Below are 15864 nucleotides of genomic sequence, written 5' to 3' on the forward strand. Positions count from 1 at the left end.
CATGTGGCTGTGCATGGTGGATCATGGAGACGACCTCTACATGTGGCTGTGCATGGTGGATTATGGAGACGACCTCTACATTTGAATGTGTATAGTGGATCATGGAGACTACCTCTACATGTGGCGGTGTATGGTGGATCATGGAGACGACCTCTACATGTGGCTGTGCATGGTGGATCATGGAGACGACCTCTACATGTGACTGTGTATGGTGGATCATGGAGACAATCTCTACATGTGGCTGTGTATGGTGGATCATGGAGACGACCTCTACATCTTGCTGTGTATGGTTTATTATGGAGACAACCTCTACATGTGGCTGTGCATGGTGGATCATGGAGACGACCTCTACATGTGACTGTGTATGGTGGATCATGGAGACGACCTCTACATGTGACTGTGTATGGTGGATCATGGAGACGACCTCTACATGTGACTGCGTATGGTGGATCATGGAGACGACCTCTACATGTTTAGTGGTTACATAGTTACATAGTTACATAGTTAGTACGGCTGAAAAAAGACACATGTCCATCAAGTTCAACCAAGGGAAGGGAAAAGGGAAGGAAAAAATTTCTACACATAGGAGCTAATATTTTTTTTGTTCTAGGAAATTATCTAACCCTTTTTTAAAGCCATCTACTGTCCCTGCTGCGACGGCTCCTGCGGTGGCTATTCCATAAATTCACAGTTCTTACTGTAAAGAAGCCTTGTCGCCTCTGCAACTTGAACCTTTTTTTCTCCAGACGGAGGGAGTGCCCCCTTGTTTTTTGAGGGGGTTTTACAAGGAACAGGATTTCACCATATTTTTTGTATGTGCCATTAATATATTTATATAAGTTAATCATGTCCCCCCTTAGTCTTCTTTTTTCAAGGCTAAATAGGTTTAATTCTTTCAATCTTTCCTCATAACTTAAATTCTCCATGCCCCTTATTAGCTTCGTTGCTCTTCTTTGTATTTTTTCCAACTCCAGGGCATCCTTTCTATGAACTGGAGCCCAGAACTGGACTGCATATTCTAGATGAGGCCTCACTAATGCTTTGTAAAGTGGCATTATTACATCCCTGTCCCGCGAGTCCATGCCTCTTTTAATACACGACAATATCCTGCTGGCCTTTGAAGCAGCTGATTGACACTGCATGCTGTTATTGAGTTTATGATTTACAAGTACACCCAGATCCTTCTCAACAAGTGAATCCGCCAGTGTAGCGCCCCCTAGGACATATGATGCATGCAGGTTGTTGGTACCCAGATGCATAACTTTACATTTATCTACATTAAACTTCATCTGCCAAGAGGACGCCCAAACACTTAGTTTGTTTAAATCTGCCTGTAATTCATGAACATCTTCCATAGACTGAACTATATTACATAGCTCGGTGTCATCTGCAAAAATAGAAATAGTGCTATTAATCCCATCCTCTATATCATTAATAAATAAGTTGAATAATAGTGGTCCCAGCACTGAACCCTGGGGTACACCACTTATAACCGGTGACCATTCAGAGAAGGAATCATTGACCACAACCCTCTGGATACGGTCCTTGAGCCAATTCTCAATCCAATTACAAACTATATTTTCTAAACCTATAGTCCTTAATTTACCCATTAGGCGTCTATGGGGGACAGTGTCAAATGCCTTTGCAAATTCCAAAAACACTAAATCCACAGCGGCCCCTCTGTCTAGACTTCTGCTCACCTCTTCATAAAAACAGATTAGGTTAGTTTGACAACTTCTGTCCTTAGTAAAACCGTGCTGGCTGTCACTTATAATGCTATTTATTGTCACATAATCCTGTATATAGTCCCTCAATAGCCCCTCAAACATTTTCCCCACGATGGATGTTAAGCTTACTGGTCTATAATTACCCGGGGAAGACCTAGAGCCCTTTTTGAAAATAGGCACCACATTTGCCCTGCGCCAGTCCCTTGGCACTATACCAGTCACTAGAGATTCTCTGAATATTATGAAAAGGGGGACAGAAATAACTGAACTAAGCTCTTTAAGAATTCTAGTGGTGAGTTAATTCAGGATTAAAGACTCTTGCTGGAAAGAACTGGAGGCTGAGAAATTACCTCAATAAAACAGACGTAAAGCAAGAATTTATATCAATTATAAGAGAGTGACACAGTTATCATATGTACTTTAACTGACCATACCCAAAAATGTGGGAGAAGGGGGCCGGATGGGAAGGAGATGGACTGTACAGAGGCTTCTATTCCTCCAACAAATAAGTGATGAGCAATAAAGCTGAAGATGTCAGACTCCGATTCATAGCGTATAATGGGGGTATTACTCACAGCTTCTCAGACGACTCATCATACGCCAAGATCCTTATGACTTCCCAGCTTCCTGACGTCAGATGTCGAATGCTGACACGGTCAGTTTTGCCCTTTAAATAAGAGAACAGATAGGTCAGCAGTTGTTGTCACACAGTGGGGTCCTCTGTAGACCGCTCAACACAGGACACAGCCTGACCCTGACTACCACACATGCTATCTCCCAGGTAATAACACTAGTCGTTGTGTTGGGACAATTCCGGTGTTGATCACAGGCCGGAGGCTTTCATGGGGAGTGATACAGGCAATAAATCACAGGGAATTGATGCCGCCACCGTCTCTGGTGGCATCATAATGAAGTGTGAGGTCAGGGAGACACTGTGGTCATGAGATCAGTGGTTTCAAGAGCTTCTCAGTCACCTGACTGCAAAACCAGAACCTCAGGACTGACTAAGCCCCAGAGGTCTGCGCCCTCACGTGACCCATGGAGAAGAGGCAGATGGGAATGGTATCTCCTCAGACCCTGCAGCGTCTTGGAAGGTTTTATTGGCGTTTCAGCTTCTAGTTCCTCTTTTCTGTGTAATTTCTGCTGTCAGGAATATTATAATGAGACATAAGGCTCAAGGTCATGGGTTTTCTCACTGTCAGCATCTACAGAACATTCTGCAATCCAATGCGCTCAACTTGCGAAAGAGAATAGTGTCCTCCCTGCTCCAGTCCTGAATGCGAGAGGAAAAGTCTTCCAGGTCTTCACACAGAGAACTCCCAGGATCACCGGCCTTGTGCAATAGGTCAGAACTGATCACCTCTTAGTCTACAGAACGCCAGACTCCACCGCATTAGCTGCACGCTCATAGCACCACTACTCCTTGACCTCTGCCGAGTCGGTCATTATCTTTCTGAGCTCCTAGTTGGCGCATTCTTCAGGTTTCTTAGCAACTACTTGTGTTTCTGTCTGGCAGACCACCACCCCCTACATGAAGCTGGATGTGCAGTTCTACCTGCTGTACCCGAGACTCCAGTTCTATAATACACAGGCTGACCGTGGGCACTACGGAACCCGAGAAGAAATCATGTCGTTTTTAGATAAACATGCAAGACAAGGAGGGACGGCTGGAGGAACGCTGCGCTGGTGCGGTGTGCAGGGTCAAACAATATTTGCTGCTCAGTTAAAACATTTGCCTCATTTCATTGGCGTTTGTGGGAACAGCCTCCCAGTTATATAAAGAGCGCCTGCTCCAGGGCACATCGGTCATCAATTCCACCAGGGATTATCGGTGGCGTCAGGACGTAGATCCACCTCAAAGTGTCAATTTAGGAACTACATTTGTTAAAAATTGCTTCTTAAAACTCTCAACATTTTAACACCGTCTCCCAGAGAATTGGTCCGATAAAAGTTCTGCACTTAAGTCTGACGTCCTGCGATGTTACCAAGTGTGGACGCCGAGTCTGGAGCCAAATCCATGAAGGGCAGAGGAAGACCTGACAGGGGGACAATACAGAAGAACATTCTCACCTGGACACTAAACATGGCGATGTGATGAAACTCTCCGCGGCCACCTTGTTTGACCGGGACCGTCATGAAGAATCGGCTGCCATCTTTAGAAAATATAGGTTCTTCATTCTGTGGAAAACAAGATCATAAACCATCAAACTTTCCCTGACGCCACCCATTACACCACAAATATTGTCATTCGTTTTCAGGGGTTTGGTTTATCCTTTATGAAATGTTTTCGATCTTGGTAAGGTAATAACAGCGGCGGCCATTAGTTATACATAATCTGTCAGTGTCGTGTCCGTCGTTGCCACGTCTTCCGTCCTGTTGATCGTTACCTGTTTTGCCAACCAAACTTCAGAGAAGATTTCATATTTCTGCAAAAGAAAATTTGCATTGATTACCATCACCCATTGGCCGAGAGATGGCAGAGCACTGCCCTCCCCCCAATAACACAACACACTCTGGTGAGTGCAGCGGAGCATTAGACCTTTGGATCTGAAGCATCTTGACTTTCCTTGGCCCCTACTTCTGCTTGTGGCTGGGGTGAGCGGTATCTTACTTTGCTGCAGGCTCCGGTGGTCGTCTCACAGACGGTGAGGATGGAGATGTTCTGCAGGCGATTTAACCATCTGACCACGGCCCGGGTGTTACTGATCCACTTCACCATGGTGATGTAATAATCTCTGCAGAGAGCACAGATGGAAGAAAGTGTATAAGCAGCGGTCCGGGTCCTCTCGTCTACACTCCATGTCCTGCTGCCCAGGTCACCACAATCATCCGCTCCCACTGGATCCACCGAAAACTGTAACCCTAACACAAGCAGCCTCCAACCCTATCACCAATCCCAGTGCTGAAAAAATGCATGGATGCCAGGCTGCCCTGTTACAGCTAAGACAAACGTCTAGGATGGTCAAACTGGGGCCCCTTTTCCAGCCCAAAGCCGCCGTCCATCCAAAAAAACTCACTGTAGTCGAAGCCTGCGTTACATAATACGGAGCGGAAAAAGGTTGAGAGTTAACACGACTTTCATATTCTAGTTGCGGGCGACATGCCCGGCTGCCTGGTCCCATATATTAATATGTATGTGCTGCTAGGACCACACACCAATGGGGCAAATGCTCCGATCAATAACCCTTCATCTGCCGCACTTGAATAGTTTCTGAACACAATGTAAGATTAGGTGAACCAGAGCCACATGACACAGGAGCAGGATTAGCAGCCCTCTGGTCACGCGTGTGCAAAAGTAAAATGTGTCACGTGATGTTCCCAGATTCTGGGGTGATTATACCTGGATCTATAAAAGCCATGTAAACCTGTAATCTCACACACATTTCACCATTTCCAGCACCCCCGTCCATATAACCCACCCAATAAGCTCTTTTTCTTGCATAGTGCAGTAAGTTAGTGCCCCCATCCCCTTATCTGCCCCCCCCCTGACCCACCAACTTCGTCCCCCAGGGGATAGGAGTATGAGAATGTCATGTCCCGTGTCTGACCCTCATCCTTATGTCTCCTACAGGATAATAACTCTGGACATTGGGTCACCCCAAAAAAGAAAAAAAAAACAACTATCAGATTATTTGGTTGCAATTATTGATGCTAAAAGGTGATGCAACCAGTTAAGAGGTGTAAAGGGGGCACTTGCTTTTAACTGATATACAGAACTATGCAAAAACTATAGGCAGTTGTGGAAAAATGCTGGAAAGAAAGTTTTCATATATAGAAGTGTTAATAGTTTTTATCAATTAACAAAATACAAAGTGAATCAAGAGAAGATAAATGTAAATCAAGTCAATATTTGGTGTGACCCCCTTTGCCTTCAGCATCAATTCTTCTAGGTACTTGCACAAAGTCCTGGGTTTTGTACGATTATAGTCAGGTTAAGGATTAACCAATTATACCAAACAGGTGATAATGATCATCATATTAATATGTAGCTGAAACACAGTCATTAACTGTAAAAGAAACAGCTGTGTAGAAGGCATAAAACTGGGTGAGGAACAGCCAAACTCTGCCACGAAGGTGAGGTTGTAGAAGACCGTTTCATGTCACAGGTCCACCATGTCAAGACTGAGAAAAGCAACAAGACACAAGGTAGTTATACTGCATCAGTAATGCCTCACCCAGGCAAAGATTTCACAGCAGACGGGAGGGGGGGGGGGGGGGGGGGAGGAGAGAGGAAAAAGAAAAAGATCAGAATAGGTATAGAAGTTGTATCTCATATCTATCTATCTATCTATCTATCTATCTAATATCTATCTATCTAATATCTATCTATCTATCTCATATCTATCTATCTATCTATCTCATATCTACCGATCTATCTATCATATTTATATATCTATCTCCCATAGGAATCGGGGTGACGATAAATGGCAGCACTCTGGACTGAGGAGTCACAAAGTGAAATATTTTGTGTAACAGGAGGCAGTTTGTTCTTTGTAAGGCTGGAGAGCGGTACAATAATGAGGGTCTGCAGACTTCAGTGAAGATGGTGGAGGGTCCTGGAAAGCGGTACAATAATGAGGGTCTGCAGACAGCAGTGAAGATGGTGGAGGGTCCTGGAGAGCGGTACAATAATGCGGGTCTGCAGACATCAGTGAAGATGGTGGAGGGTCTTGGAGAGCGATACAATAATGAGGCTCTGCAGGCAGCAGTGAAGCATGGTGGAGGGTCTTGGAGAGCAGTACAATAATGAGGGTCTGCAGGCAGTAGTGAAGCATGGTGGAGGGTCCTGGAGAGCGGTACAATAATGAGGGTCTGCAGGCAGCAGTGAAGCATGGTGAAGGCTCCTGGAGAGCGGTGCAAAAATGAGAGTCTGCAGGCAGCAGTGAAGCATGGTGGAGGGTCCTGGAGAGCGGTACAATAATGAGGGTCTGCAGGCAGCAGTGAAGCATGGTGGAGGGTCCTGGAGAGCGGTACAATAATGAGGGTCTGCAGGCAGCAGTGAAGCATGGTGGAGGGTCCTGGAGAGCGGTACAATAATGAGCGTCTGCAGGCAGCAGTGAAGCATGGTGGAGGGTCCCGGAGAGAGGTACAATAATGAGGGTCTGCAGAAAACAGTGAAGCATGGTGGAGGGTCCCCGAGAGTGGTACAATGATGAGGGTCTACAGGCAGCAGTGGAGCATGGTGGAGGCTCCTGGAGAGCGGTGCAATAATGAGGGTCTGCAGGCAGCAGTGAAGCATGGTCGAGGGTCCTGCAGAGCTGTACAATAATGAGGGACTGCAGGCAGCATTGAAGCATGGTAGAGGGTCCTGAATAGCGGTACAATAATGAGGGTCTAGAGGCAGCAGTGAAGCATGGTGGAGGGTCCCGGAGAGCGGTACAATAATGAGGGTCTGCAGGCAGCAGTGAAGATGGTGGAGGGTCCTGGAGAGCAGTACAATAATGAGGGTCTGCAGGCAGTAGTGAGGCATGGTGGAGGGTCCCGGAGAGCGGTACAATAATGACGGTCTGCAGGCAGCAGTGAAGATGGTGGAGGGTCCTGGAGTGCGGTACAATAATGAGGGTCTGCAGGCAGTAGTGAACCATGGTGGAGGGTCCTGGAGAGCAGTACAATAATGAGGGTCTGCAGGCAGCAGTGAAGACGGTGGAGGGTCCTGGAGAGCGGTACAATAATGAGGGTCTGCAGGCAGCAGTGAAGCATGGTGGAGGGTCCTGGAGAGCGGTACAATAATGAGGGTCTGCAGGCAGCAGTGAAGCATGGTGGAGGGTCCTGGAGAGCGGTACAATAATGAGGGTCTGCAGGCAGCAGTGAAGCATGGTGGAGGGTCCTGGAGAGCGGTACAATAATGAGGGTCTGCAGGCAGCAGTGAAGCATGGTAGAGGATCCTGGAGAGCGGTACAATAATGAGGGTATGCAGGCAGCAGTGAAGCATGGTGGAGGGTCCTGGAGAGCGGTACAATAATGAGCCTTCTACAGGCTGCAGTGAAGATGGTGGAAGATCCTGGAGAGTGGTACAATAATGAGGGTCTGCAGGCAGCGGTGAAGATGGTGGAGGGTCCTGGAGAGCAGTACTATAATGATGGTCTGCAGGCAGCAGTGAAGATGGTGGAGGGTCCTGGAGAGCAGTACTATAATGATGGTCTGCAGGCAGCAGTGTAGATGGTGGAGGGTACTGGAGAGTGGTACAATAATGAGGGTCTGCAGGCAGCAGTGAAGATGGTGGAGGGTCCAGGAGATCGCAACTATAATGAGGGTCTGCAGACAGCAGTGAAGCATGGTGGAGGGTCCTCGGGAGCGGTACAATAATGAGGGTCTGCAGGAAGCAGTGAAGCATGGTGGAGGGTCCCGGAGAGCGGTATAATAATGAAGGTTTTGAAGGCAGCAGTGGAGCATGGTTGGGGGTCCTGGAGTGAGGTACAATAGTGAGGGTCTGCAGGCAGCATTGAAGAAAGGTGGAGCGTCCTGGAGAGTGGTACAATGAGGGTCTGCAGGCAGCAGTAAAGCATTGTGGAGGCTCCTCGAGAACGGTACAATAATAGTGGTCTGCAGGCAGCAGTGAAGATGGTGAAGGGTCCTGGAGAGGGGTACAATAATGAGGGTCTGCAGGCAGCAGTGAAGATGGTGGAGGGTCTTGGAGAGCGGTGCAATAATGAGGGTCTGCAGGCAGTAGTGAAGATGGTGGAGAGTCTTGGAGAGCGGTACAATAATGAGGGTCTGCAGGCAGCAGTGAAGCATGGTGGCGGGTCCTAGAGAGTGGTACAATAATGAGGGTCTGCAGGCAGCAGGGGACCATGGTGGAGGGTCCTGGAGAGCGGTACTATAATGAGGGTCTGCAGGGAGCAGTGATGGTGGAGGGTCCAGGAGATCGCAACTATAATGAGGGTCCCCATAGAGCCCGAATCTCTACATCATGGAGTCTGCCTGGGATTATATGAAGAGGTAGCGACATCCACAGAAGATCTGCGCTCACTGCTCCAAGATGTGGAACCTCCCGGCCGAGTTCCTGCAAAAACTGTACAAGTACCTGGAAGAAGTGATGCTGAAGGCAAAGGGGGGGTCACATCAAATATTGATTGGATTAACATTTTTCTTCAGTTCATTCACTTTGTATTTTATTAATAGATAAAAAAACAAAACTATTCACACTTCTATAAATGAAACATTCTCACTCTGCAGCGTCTTTCTACAACTGCCTAAAACTTTTGCACGGCACTTTGGTCCTTAGTCTCCCGTTATTTTTATTCATTTCATTAGGAGACATCTGAGGAAGGGGGGGGGGGGGTATTTATCCTGTATCTCCCCTATATGATATATCCCTTGTTCCAGTTTCCTATCTCTGTATAATATATGTCTGATTCCTAAATTTATCCTGTATTCTATATCCCCTGCTCCTGTCTCTACCCTGTATTATATACCCCCTGCTCCTGTCTCTACCCTGTATTATATACCCCCTGCTCCTGTCTCTACCCTGTATTCTATATCCCCTGCTCCTGTCTCTACCCTGTATTATATACCCCCTGCTCCTGTCTCTACCCTGTATTATATACCCCCTGCTCCTGTCTCTACCCTGTATTATATACCCCCTGCTCCTGTCTCTACCGTGTATTCTATACCCCCTGCTCCTGTCTCTACCCTGTATTATATACCCCCTGCTCCTGTCTCTACCCTGTATTATATACCCCCTGCTCCTGTCTCTACCCTGTATTATATACACCCTGATCCTGTCTCTACCCTGTATTATATACCCCCTGCTTCTGTCTCTACCCTGTATTATATACCCCTGATCCTGTCTCTACCCTGTATTATATACCCCCTGCTTCTGTCTCTACCCTGTATTATATACCCCCTGCTCCTGTCTCTACCCTGTATTATATACCCCCTGCTCCTGTCTCTACCCTGTATTATATACCCCCTGCTCCCGTCTCTACCCTGTATTATATACCCCCTGCTCCTGTCTCTACCCTGTATTATATACCCCCTGCTTCTGTCTCTACCCTGTATTATATACCCCTTGCTCCTGTCTCTACCCTGTATTATATACCCCTGCTCCTGTCTCTACCCTGTATTATATACCCCCTGCTCCTGTCTCTACCCTGTATTATATACCCCCTGCTTCTGTCTCTACCCTGTATTATATACCCCCTGCTCCTGTCTCTACCCTGTATTATATACACCCTGCTCCTGTCTCTACCCTGTATTATATACACCCTGCTCCTGTCTCTACCCTGTATTATATACCCCCTGCTCCTGTCTCTACCCTGTATTATATACCCCCTGCTCCCGTCTCTACCCTGTATTATATACCCCCTGATCCTGTCTCTACCAGGTATTCTATACCCCCTGCTCCGGTCTCTACCCTGTATTATATACCCCCTGATCCTGTCTCTACCAGGTATTCTATAACCCCTGCTCCCGTCTCTACCCTGTATTATATACCCCCTGCTCCTGTCTCTAGCCTGTATTATATACCCCCTGCTTCTGTCTCTACCCTGTATTATATACCCCATGCTCCTGTCTCTACCCTGTATTATATACCCCCTGCTCCTGTCTCTACCCTGTATTATATACCCCCTGCTCCTGTCTCTACCCTGTATTATATACCCCCTGCTCCTGTCTCTACCCTGTATTATATACCCCCTGCTCCCGTCTCTACCCTGTATTATATACCCCCTGCTCCTGTCTCTACCCTGTATTATATACCCCCTGCTCCCGTCTCTACCCTGTATTATATACCCCCTGCTCCTGTCTCTACCCTGTATTATATACCCCCTGCTCCCGTCTCTACCCTGTATTATATACCCCCTGCTCCTGTCTCTACCCTGTATTATATACCCCCTGCTCCCGTCTCTACCCTGTATTATATACCCCCTGCTCCTGTCTCTACCCTGTATTATATACCCCCTGCTCCCGTCTCTACCCTGTATTATATACCCCCTGCTCCTGTCTCTACCCTGTATTATATACCCCCTGCTCCCGTCTCTACCCTGTATTATATACCCCCTGCTCCTGTCTCTACCCTGTATTATATACCCCCTGCTCCTGTCTCTACCCTGTATTATATACCCCCTGCTCCTGTCTCTACCCTGTATTATATACCCCCTGCTCCCGTCTCTACCCTGTATTATATACCCCCTGCTCCTGTCTCTACCCTGTATTATATACCCCCTGCTCCTGTCTCTGCCCTGTATTATATACCCCCTGCTCCTGTCTCTACCCTGTATTATATACCCCCTGCTCCCGTCTCTACCCTGTATTATATACCCCCTGCTCCTGTCTCTACCCTGTATTATATACCCCCTGCTCCTGTCTCTACCCTGTATTATATACCCCCTGCTCCTGTCCATACCCTGTATTATATACCCCCTGCTCCGGTCTCTACCCTGTATTATATACCCCCTGCTCCTGTCTCTACCCTGTATTATATACCCCCTGCTCCTGTCTCTACCCTGTATTATATACCCCCTGCTCCTGTCTCTACACTGTATTATATACCCCCTGCTCCTGTCTCTACCCTGTATTATATACCCCCTGCTCCCGTCTCTACCCTGTATTATATACCCCCTGCTCCTGTCTCTACCCTGTATTATATACCCCCTGCTCCCGTCTCTACCCTGTATTATATACCCCCTGCTCCTGTCTCTACCCTGTATTATATACCCCCTGCTCCTGTCTCTACCCTGTATTATATACCCCCTGCTCCTGTCTTTACCCTGTATTATATACCCCCTGCTCCTGTCTCTACCCTGTATTATATACCCACTGCTCCCGTCTCTACCCTGTATTATATACCCCCTGCTCCTGTCTCTACCCTGTATTATATACATCCTGCTCCCGTCTCTACCCTGTATTATATACCCCCTGCTCCTGTCTCTACCCTGTATTATATACCCCCTGCTCCTGTCTCTACCCTGTATTATATACCCCCTGCTCCTGTCTCTACCCTGTATTATATACCCCCTGCTCCTGTCTCTACCCTGTATTCTATAACCCCTGCTCCGGTCTCTACCCTGTATTATATACCCCCTGCTCCTGTCTCTACCCTGTATTATATACCCCCTGCTCCTGTCTCTACCCTGTATTATATACCCCCTGCTCCTGTCTCTACCCTGTATTCTATACCCCTGCTCTCGTCTCTACCCTGTATTATATACCCCCTGCTCCCGTCTCTACCCTGTATTATATACACCCTGATCCTGTCTCTACCCGGTATTCTATACCCCCTGCTCCGGTCTCTACCCTGTATTATATACCCCCTGCTCCTGTCTCTACCAGGTATTCTATAACCCCTGCTCCCGTCTCTACCCTGTATTATATACCCCCTGCTCCTGTCGCTACCCTGTATTATATACCCCCTGCTCCTGTCTCTACCCTGTATTATATACCCCCTGCTCCTGTCTCTACCCTGTATTCTATACCCCTGCTCCCGTCTCTACCCTGTATTATATACCCCCTGCTCCCGCCTCCACCCTGTATTATATACCCCCTGCTCCTGTCTCTACCCGGTATTCTATACCCCTGCTCCTGTCTCTACCAGGTATTTTAAAACCCCTGCTCCCGTCTCTACCCTGTATTATATACCCCCTGCTCCTGTCTCTACCCTGTATTATATACCCCCTGCTCCTGTCGCTACCCTGTATTATATACCCCCTGCTCCTGTCGCTACCCTGTATTATATACCCCCTGCTCCTGTCTCTACCCTGTATTATATACCCCCTGCTCCTGTCTCTACCCTGTATTATATACCCCCTGCTCCGGTCTCTACCCTGTATTATATACCCCCTGCTCCCGTCTCTGCCCTGTATTATATACCCCCTGCTCCCGTCTCTACCCTGTATTATATACCCCCTGCTCCTGTCTCTACCAGGTATTCTATAACCCCTGCTCCCGTCTCTACCCTGTATTATATACCCCCTGCTCCTGTCGCTACCCTGTATTATATACCCCCTGCTCCTGTCTCTACCCTGTATTATATACCCCCTGCTCCTGTCTCTACCCTGTATTCTATACCCCTGCTCCCGTCTCTACCCTGTATTATATACCCCCTGCTCCCGCCTCCACCCTGTATTATATACCCCCTGCTCCTGTCTCTACCCGGTATTCTATACCCCTGCTCCTGTCTCTACCAGGTATTTTAAAACCCCTGCTCCCGTCTCTACCCTGTATTATATACCCCCTGCTCCTGTCTCTACCCTGTATTATATACCCCCTGCTCCTGTCGCTACCCTGTATTATATACCCCCTGCTCCTGTCGCTACCCTGTATTATATACCCCCTGCTCCTGTCTCTACCCTGTATTATATACCCCCTGCTCCTGTCTCTACCCTGTATTCTATACCCCCTGCTCCTGTCTCTACACTGTATTATATACCCCCTGCTCCTGTCTCTACCCTGTATTATATACCCCCTGCTCCTGTCTCTACCCTGTATTATATACCCCCTGCTCCTGTCTCTACCCTGTATTATATACCCCCTGCTCCTGTCTCTACCCTGTATTATATACCCCTGCTCCTGTCTCTACCCTGTATTCTATACCCCTGCTCCCGTCTCTACCCTGTATTATATACCCCCTGCTCCCGCCTCCACCCTGTATTCTATACCCTCTGCTCCTGTTTCTACCCGGTATTCTATACCCCCTGCTCCTGTCTCTACCCGGTATTCTATACCCCCTGCTCCTGTCTCTACCCGGTATTCTATACCCCCTGCTCCTGTCTCTACCCTGTATTATATACCCCCTGCTCCCGTCTCTACCCTGTATTATATACCCCCTGCTCCCGTCTCTACCCTGTATTATATACCCCCTGCTCCCGTCTCTACCCTGTATTATATACCCCCTGCTCCTGTCTCTACACTGTATTATATACCCCTGCTCCTGTCTCTACCCTGTATTATATACCCCCTGCTCCTGTCTCTACACTGTATTATATACCCCTGCTCCCGTCTCTACCCTGTATTATATACCCCCTGCTCCCGTCTCTACCCTGTATTATATACCCCCTGCTCCCGTCTCTACCCTGTATTATATACCCCCTGCTCCTGTCTCTACCCTGTATTATATACCCCTGCTCCTGTCTCTACCCTGTATTCTATACCCCCTGCTCCTGTCTCTACCCTGTATTCTATAACCCCTGCTCCTGTCTCTACCCTGTATTATATACCCCCTGCTCCTGTCTCTACCTTGTATTATATACACCCTGCTCCTGTCTCTACCCTGTATTATATACCCCCTGCTCCTGTCCATACCCTATATTATATACCCCCTGCTCCTGTCTCTACCCTGTATTATATACCCCCTGCTCCTGTCTCTGCCCTGTATTGTATACCCCCTGCTCCTATCTCTACCCTGTATTATATACCCCCTGCTTCTGTCTCTACCCTGTATTATATACCCCCTGCTCCTGTCTCTACCCTGTATTATATACCCCCTGCTCCTGTCTCTACCCTGTATTATATACCCCCTGTTTCTGTCTCTGCCCTGTATTATATACCCCCTGCTTCTGTCTCTACCCTGTATTATATACCCCTTGCTCCTGTCTCTACCCTGTATTATATACCCCCTGCTCCTGTCTCTACCCTGTATTATATACCCCCTGCTCCTGTCTCTGCCCTGTATTATATACCCCCTGCTCCTGTCTCTACCCTGTATTATATACCCCCTGCTCCTGTCCCTGCCCTGTATTATATACCCCCTGCTCCTGTCTCTACCCTGTATTATATACCCCCTGCTCCTGTCTCTGCCCTGTATTATATACCCCCTGCTCCTGTCTCTACCCTGTATTATATACCCCCTGCTCCTGTCTCTGCCCTGTATTATATAACCCCTGCTCCTGTCTCTACCCTGTATTATATACCCCCTGCTCCTGTCTCTGCCCTGTATTATATACCCCCTGCTCCTGTCTCTACCCTGTATTATATACCCCCTGCTTCTGTCTCTACCCTGTATTATATACCCCCTGCTTCTGTCTCTACCCTGTATTATATACCCCCTGCTCCTGTCTCTACCCTGTATTATATACCCCCTGCTCCTGTCTCTACCCTGTATTATATACCCCCTGCTCCTGTCTCTACCCTGTATTATATACCCCTGCTCCTGTCTCTACCCTGTATTATATACCCCCTGCTCCTGTCTCTACCCTGTATTATATACCCCTTGCTCCTGTCTCTACCCTGTATTATATACCCCTGCTCCTGTCTCTACCCTGTATTATATACCCCCTGCTCCTGTCTCTACCCTGTATTCTATAACCCCTGCTCCTGTCTCTACCCTGTATTATATACCCCCTGCTCCTGTCTCTACCCTGTATTATATACCCCCTGCTCCTGTCTCTACCCTGTATTATATACCCCCTGCTTCTGTCTCTACCCTGTATTATATACCCCCTGCTCCTGTCTCTACCCTGTATTATATACCCCCTGCTCCTGTCTCTACCCTGTATTCTATAACCCCTGCTCCTGTCTCTACCCTGTATTATATACCCCCTGCTCCTGTCTCTACCCTGTATTATATACCCCCTGCTCCTGTCTCTACCCTGTATTATATACCCCCTGCTCCTGTCTCTACCCTGTATTATATACCCCCTGCTCCTGTCTCTACCCTGTAATATATACCCCCTGCTCCGGTCTCTGCCCTGTATTATATACCCCCTGCTCCTGTCTCTACCCTGTATTATATACCCCCTGCTCCTGTCTCTGCCCTGTATTATATACCCCCTGCTTCTGGCTCTGCCCTGTATTATATACCCCCTGCTCCTGTCTCTACCCTGTATTATATACCCCCTGCTTCTGTCTCTACCCTGTATTATATACCCCCTGCTCCGGTCTCTACCCTGTATTATATACCCCCTGCTCCTGTCTCTACCCTGTATTATATACCCCCTGCTCCTGTCTCTACCCTGTATTATATACCCCCTGCTCCTGTCTCTACCCTGTATTATATACCCCCTGCTCCTGTCCCTGCCCTGTATTATATACCCCCTGCTCCCGTCTCTACCCTGTATTATATACCCCCTGCTCCCGTCTCTACCCTGTATTATATACCCCCTGCTTCCGTCTCTACCCTGTATTATATACCCCCTGCTCCCGTCTCTACCCTGTATTATATACCCCCTGCTCCTGTCTCTACCCTGTATTATATACCCCC

General features: G+C 47.9%; 1 protein-coding gene across 1 annotated transcript in view; it reads right to left on the reverse strand.

Moving 5' to 3' along the window:
* Positions 1-15864, reverse strand: part of DPP10 (dipeptidyl peptidase like 10) — a 285774-nt gene that overhangs the window by 63623 nt on the left and 206287 nt on the right. Inside the window, 4 exon segments of the mRNA XM_075831017.1 lie at positions 2303-2394; positions 3798-3905; positions 4115-4153; positions 4339-4462. Coding sequence (XP_075687132.1) covers positions 2303-2394; positions 3798-3905; positions 4115-4153; positions 4339-4462 — 363 coding nt within the window.

Source organism: Rhinoderma darwinii, chromosome 6 (genome assembly GCF_050947455.1).
Source record: "Rhinoderma darwinii isolate aRhiDar2 chromosome 6, aRhiDar2.hap1, whole genome shotgun sequence".
Lineage (NCBI taxonomy): Eukaryota > Metazoa > Chordata > Amphibia > Anura > Rhinodermatidae > Rhinoderma > Rhinoderma darwinii.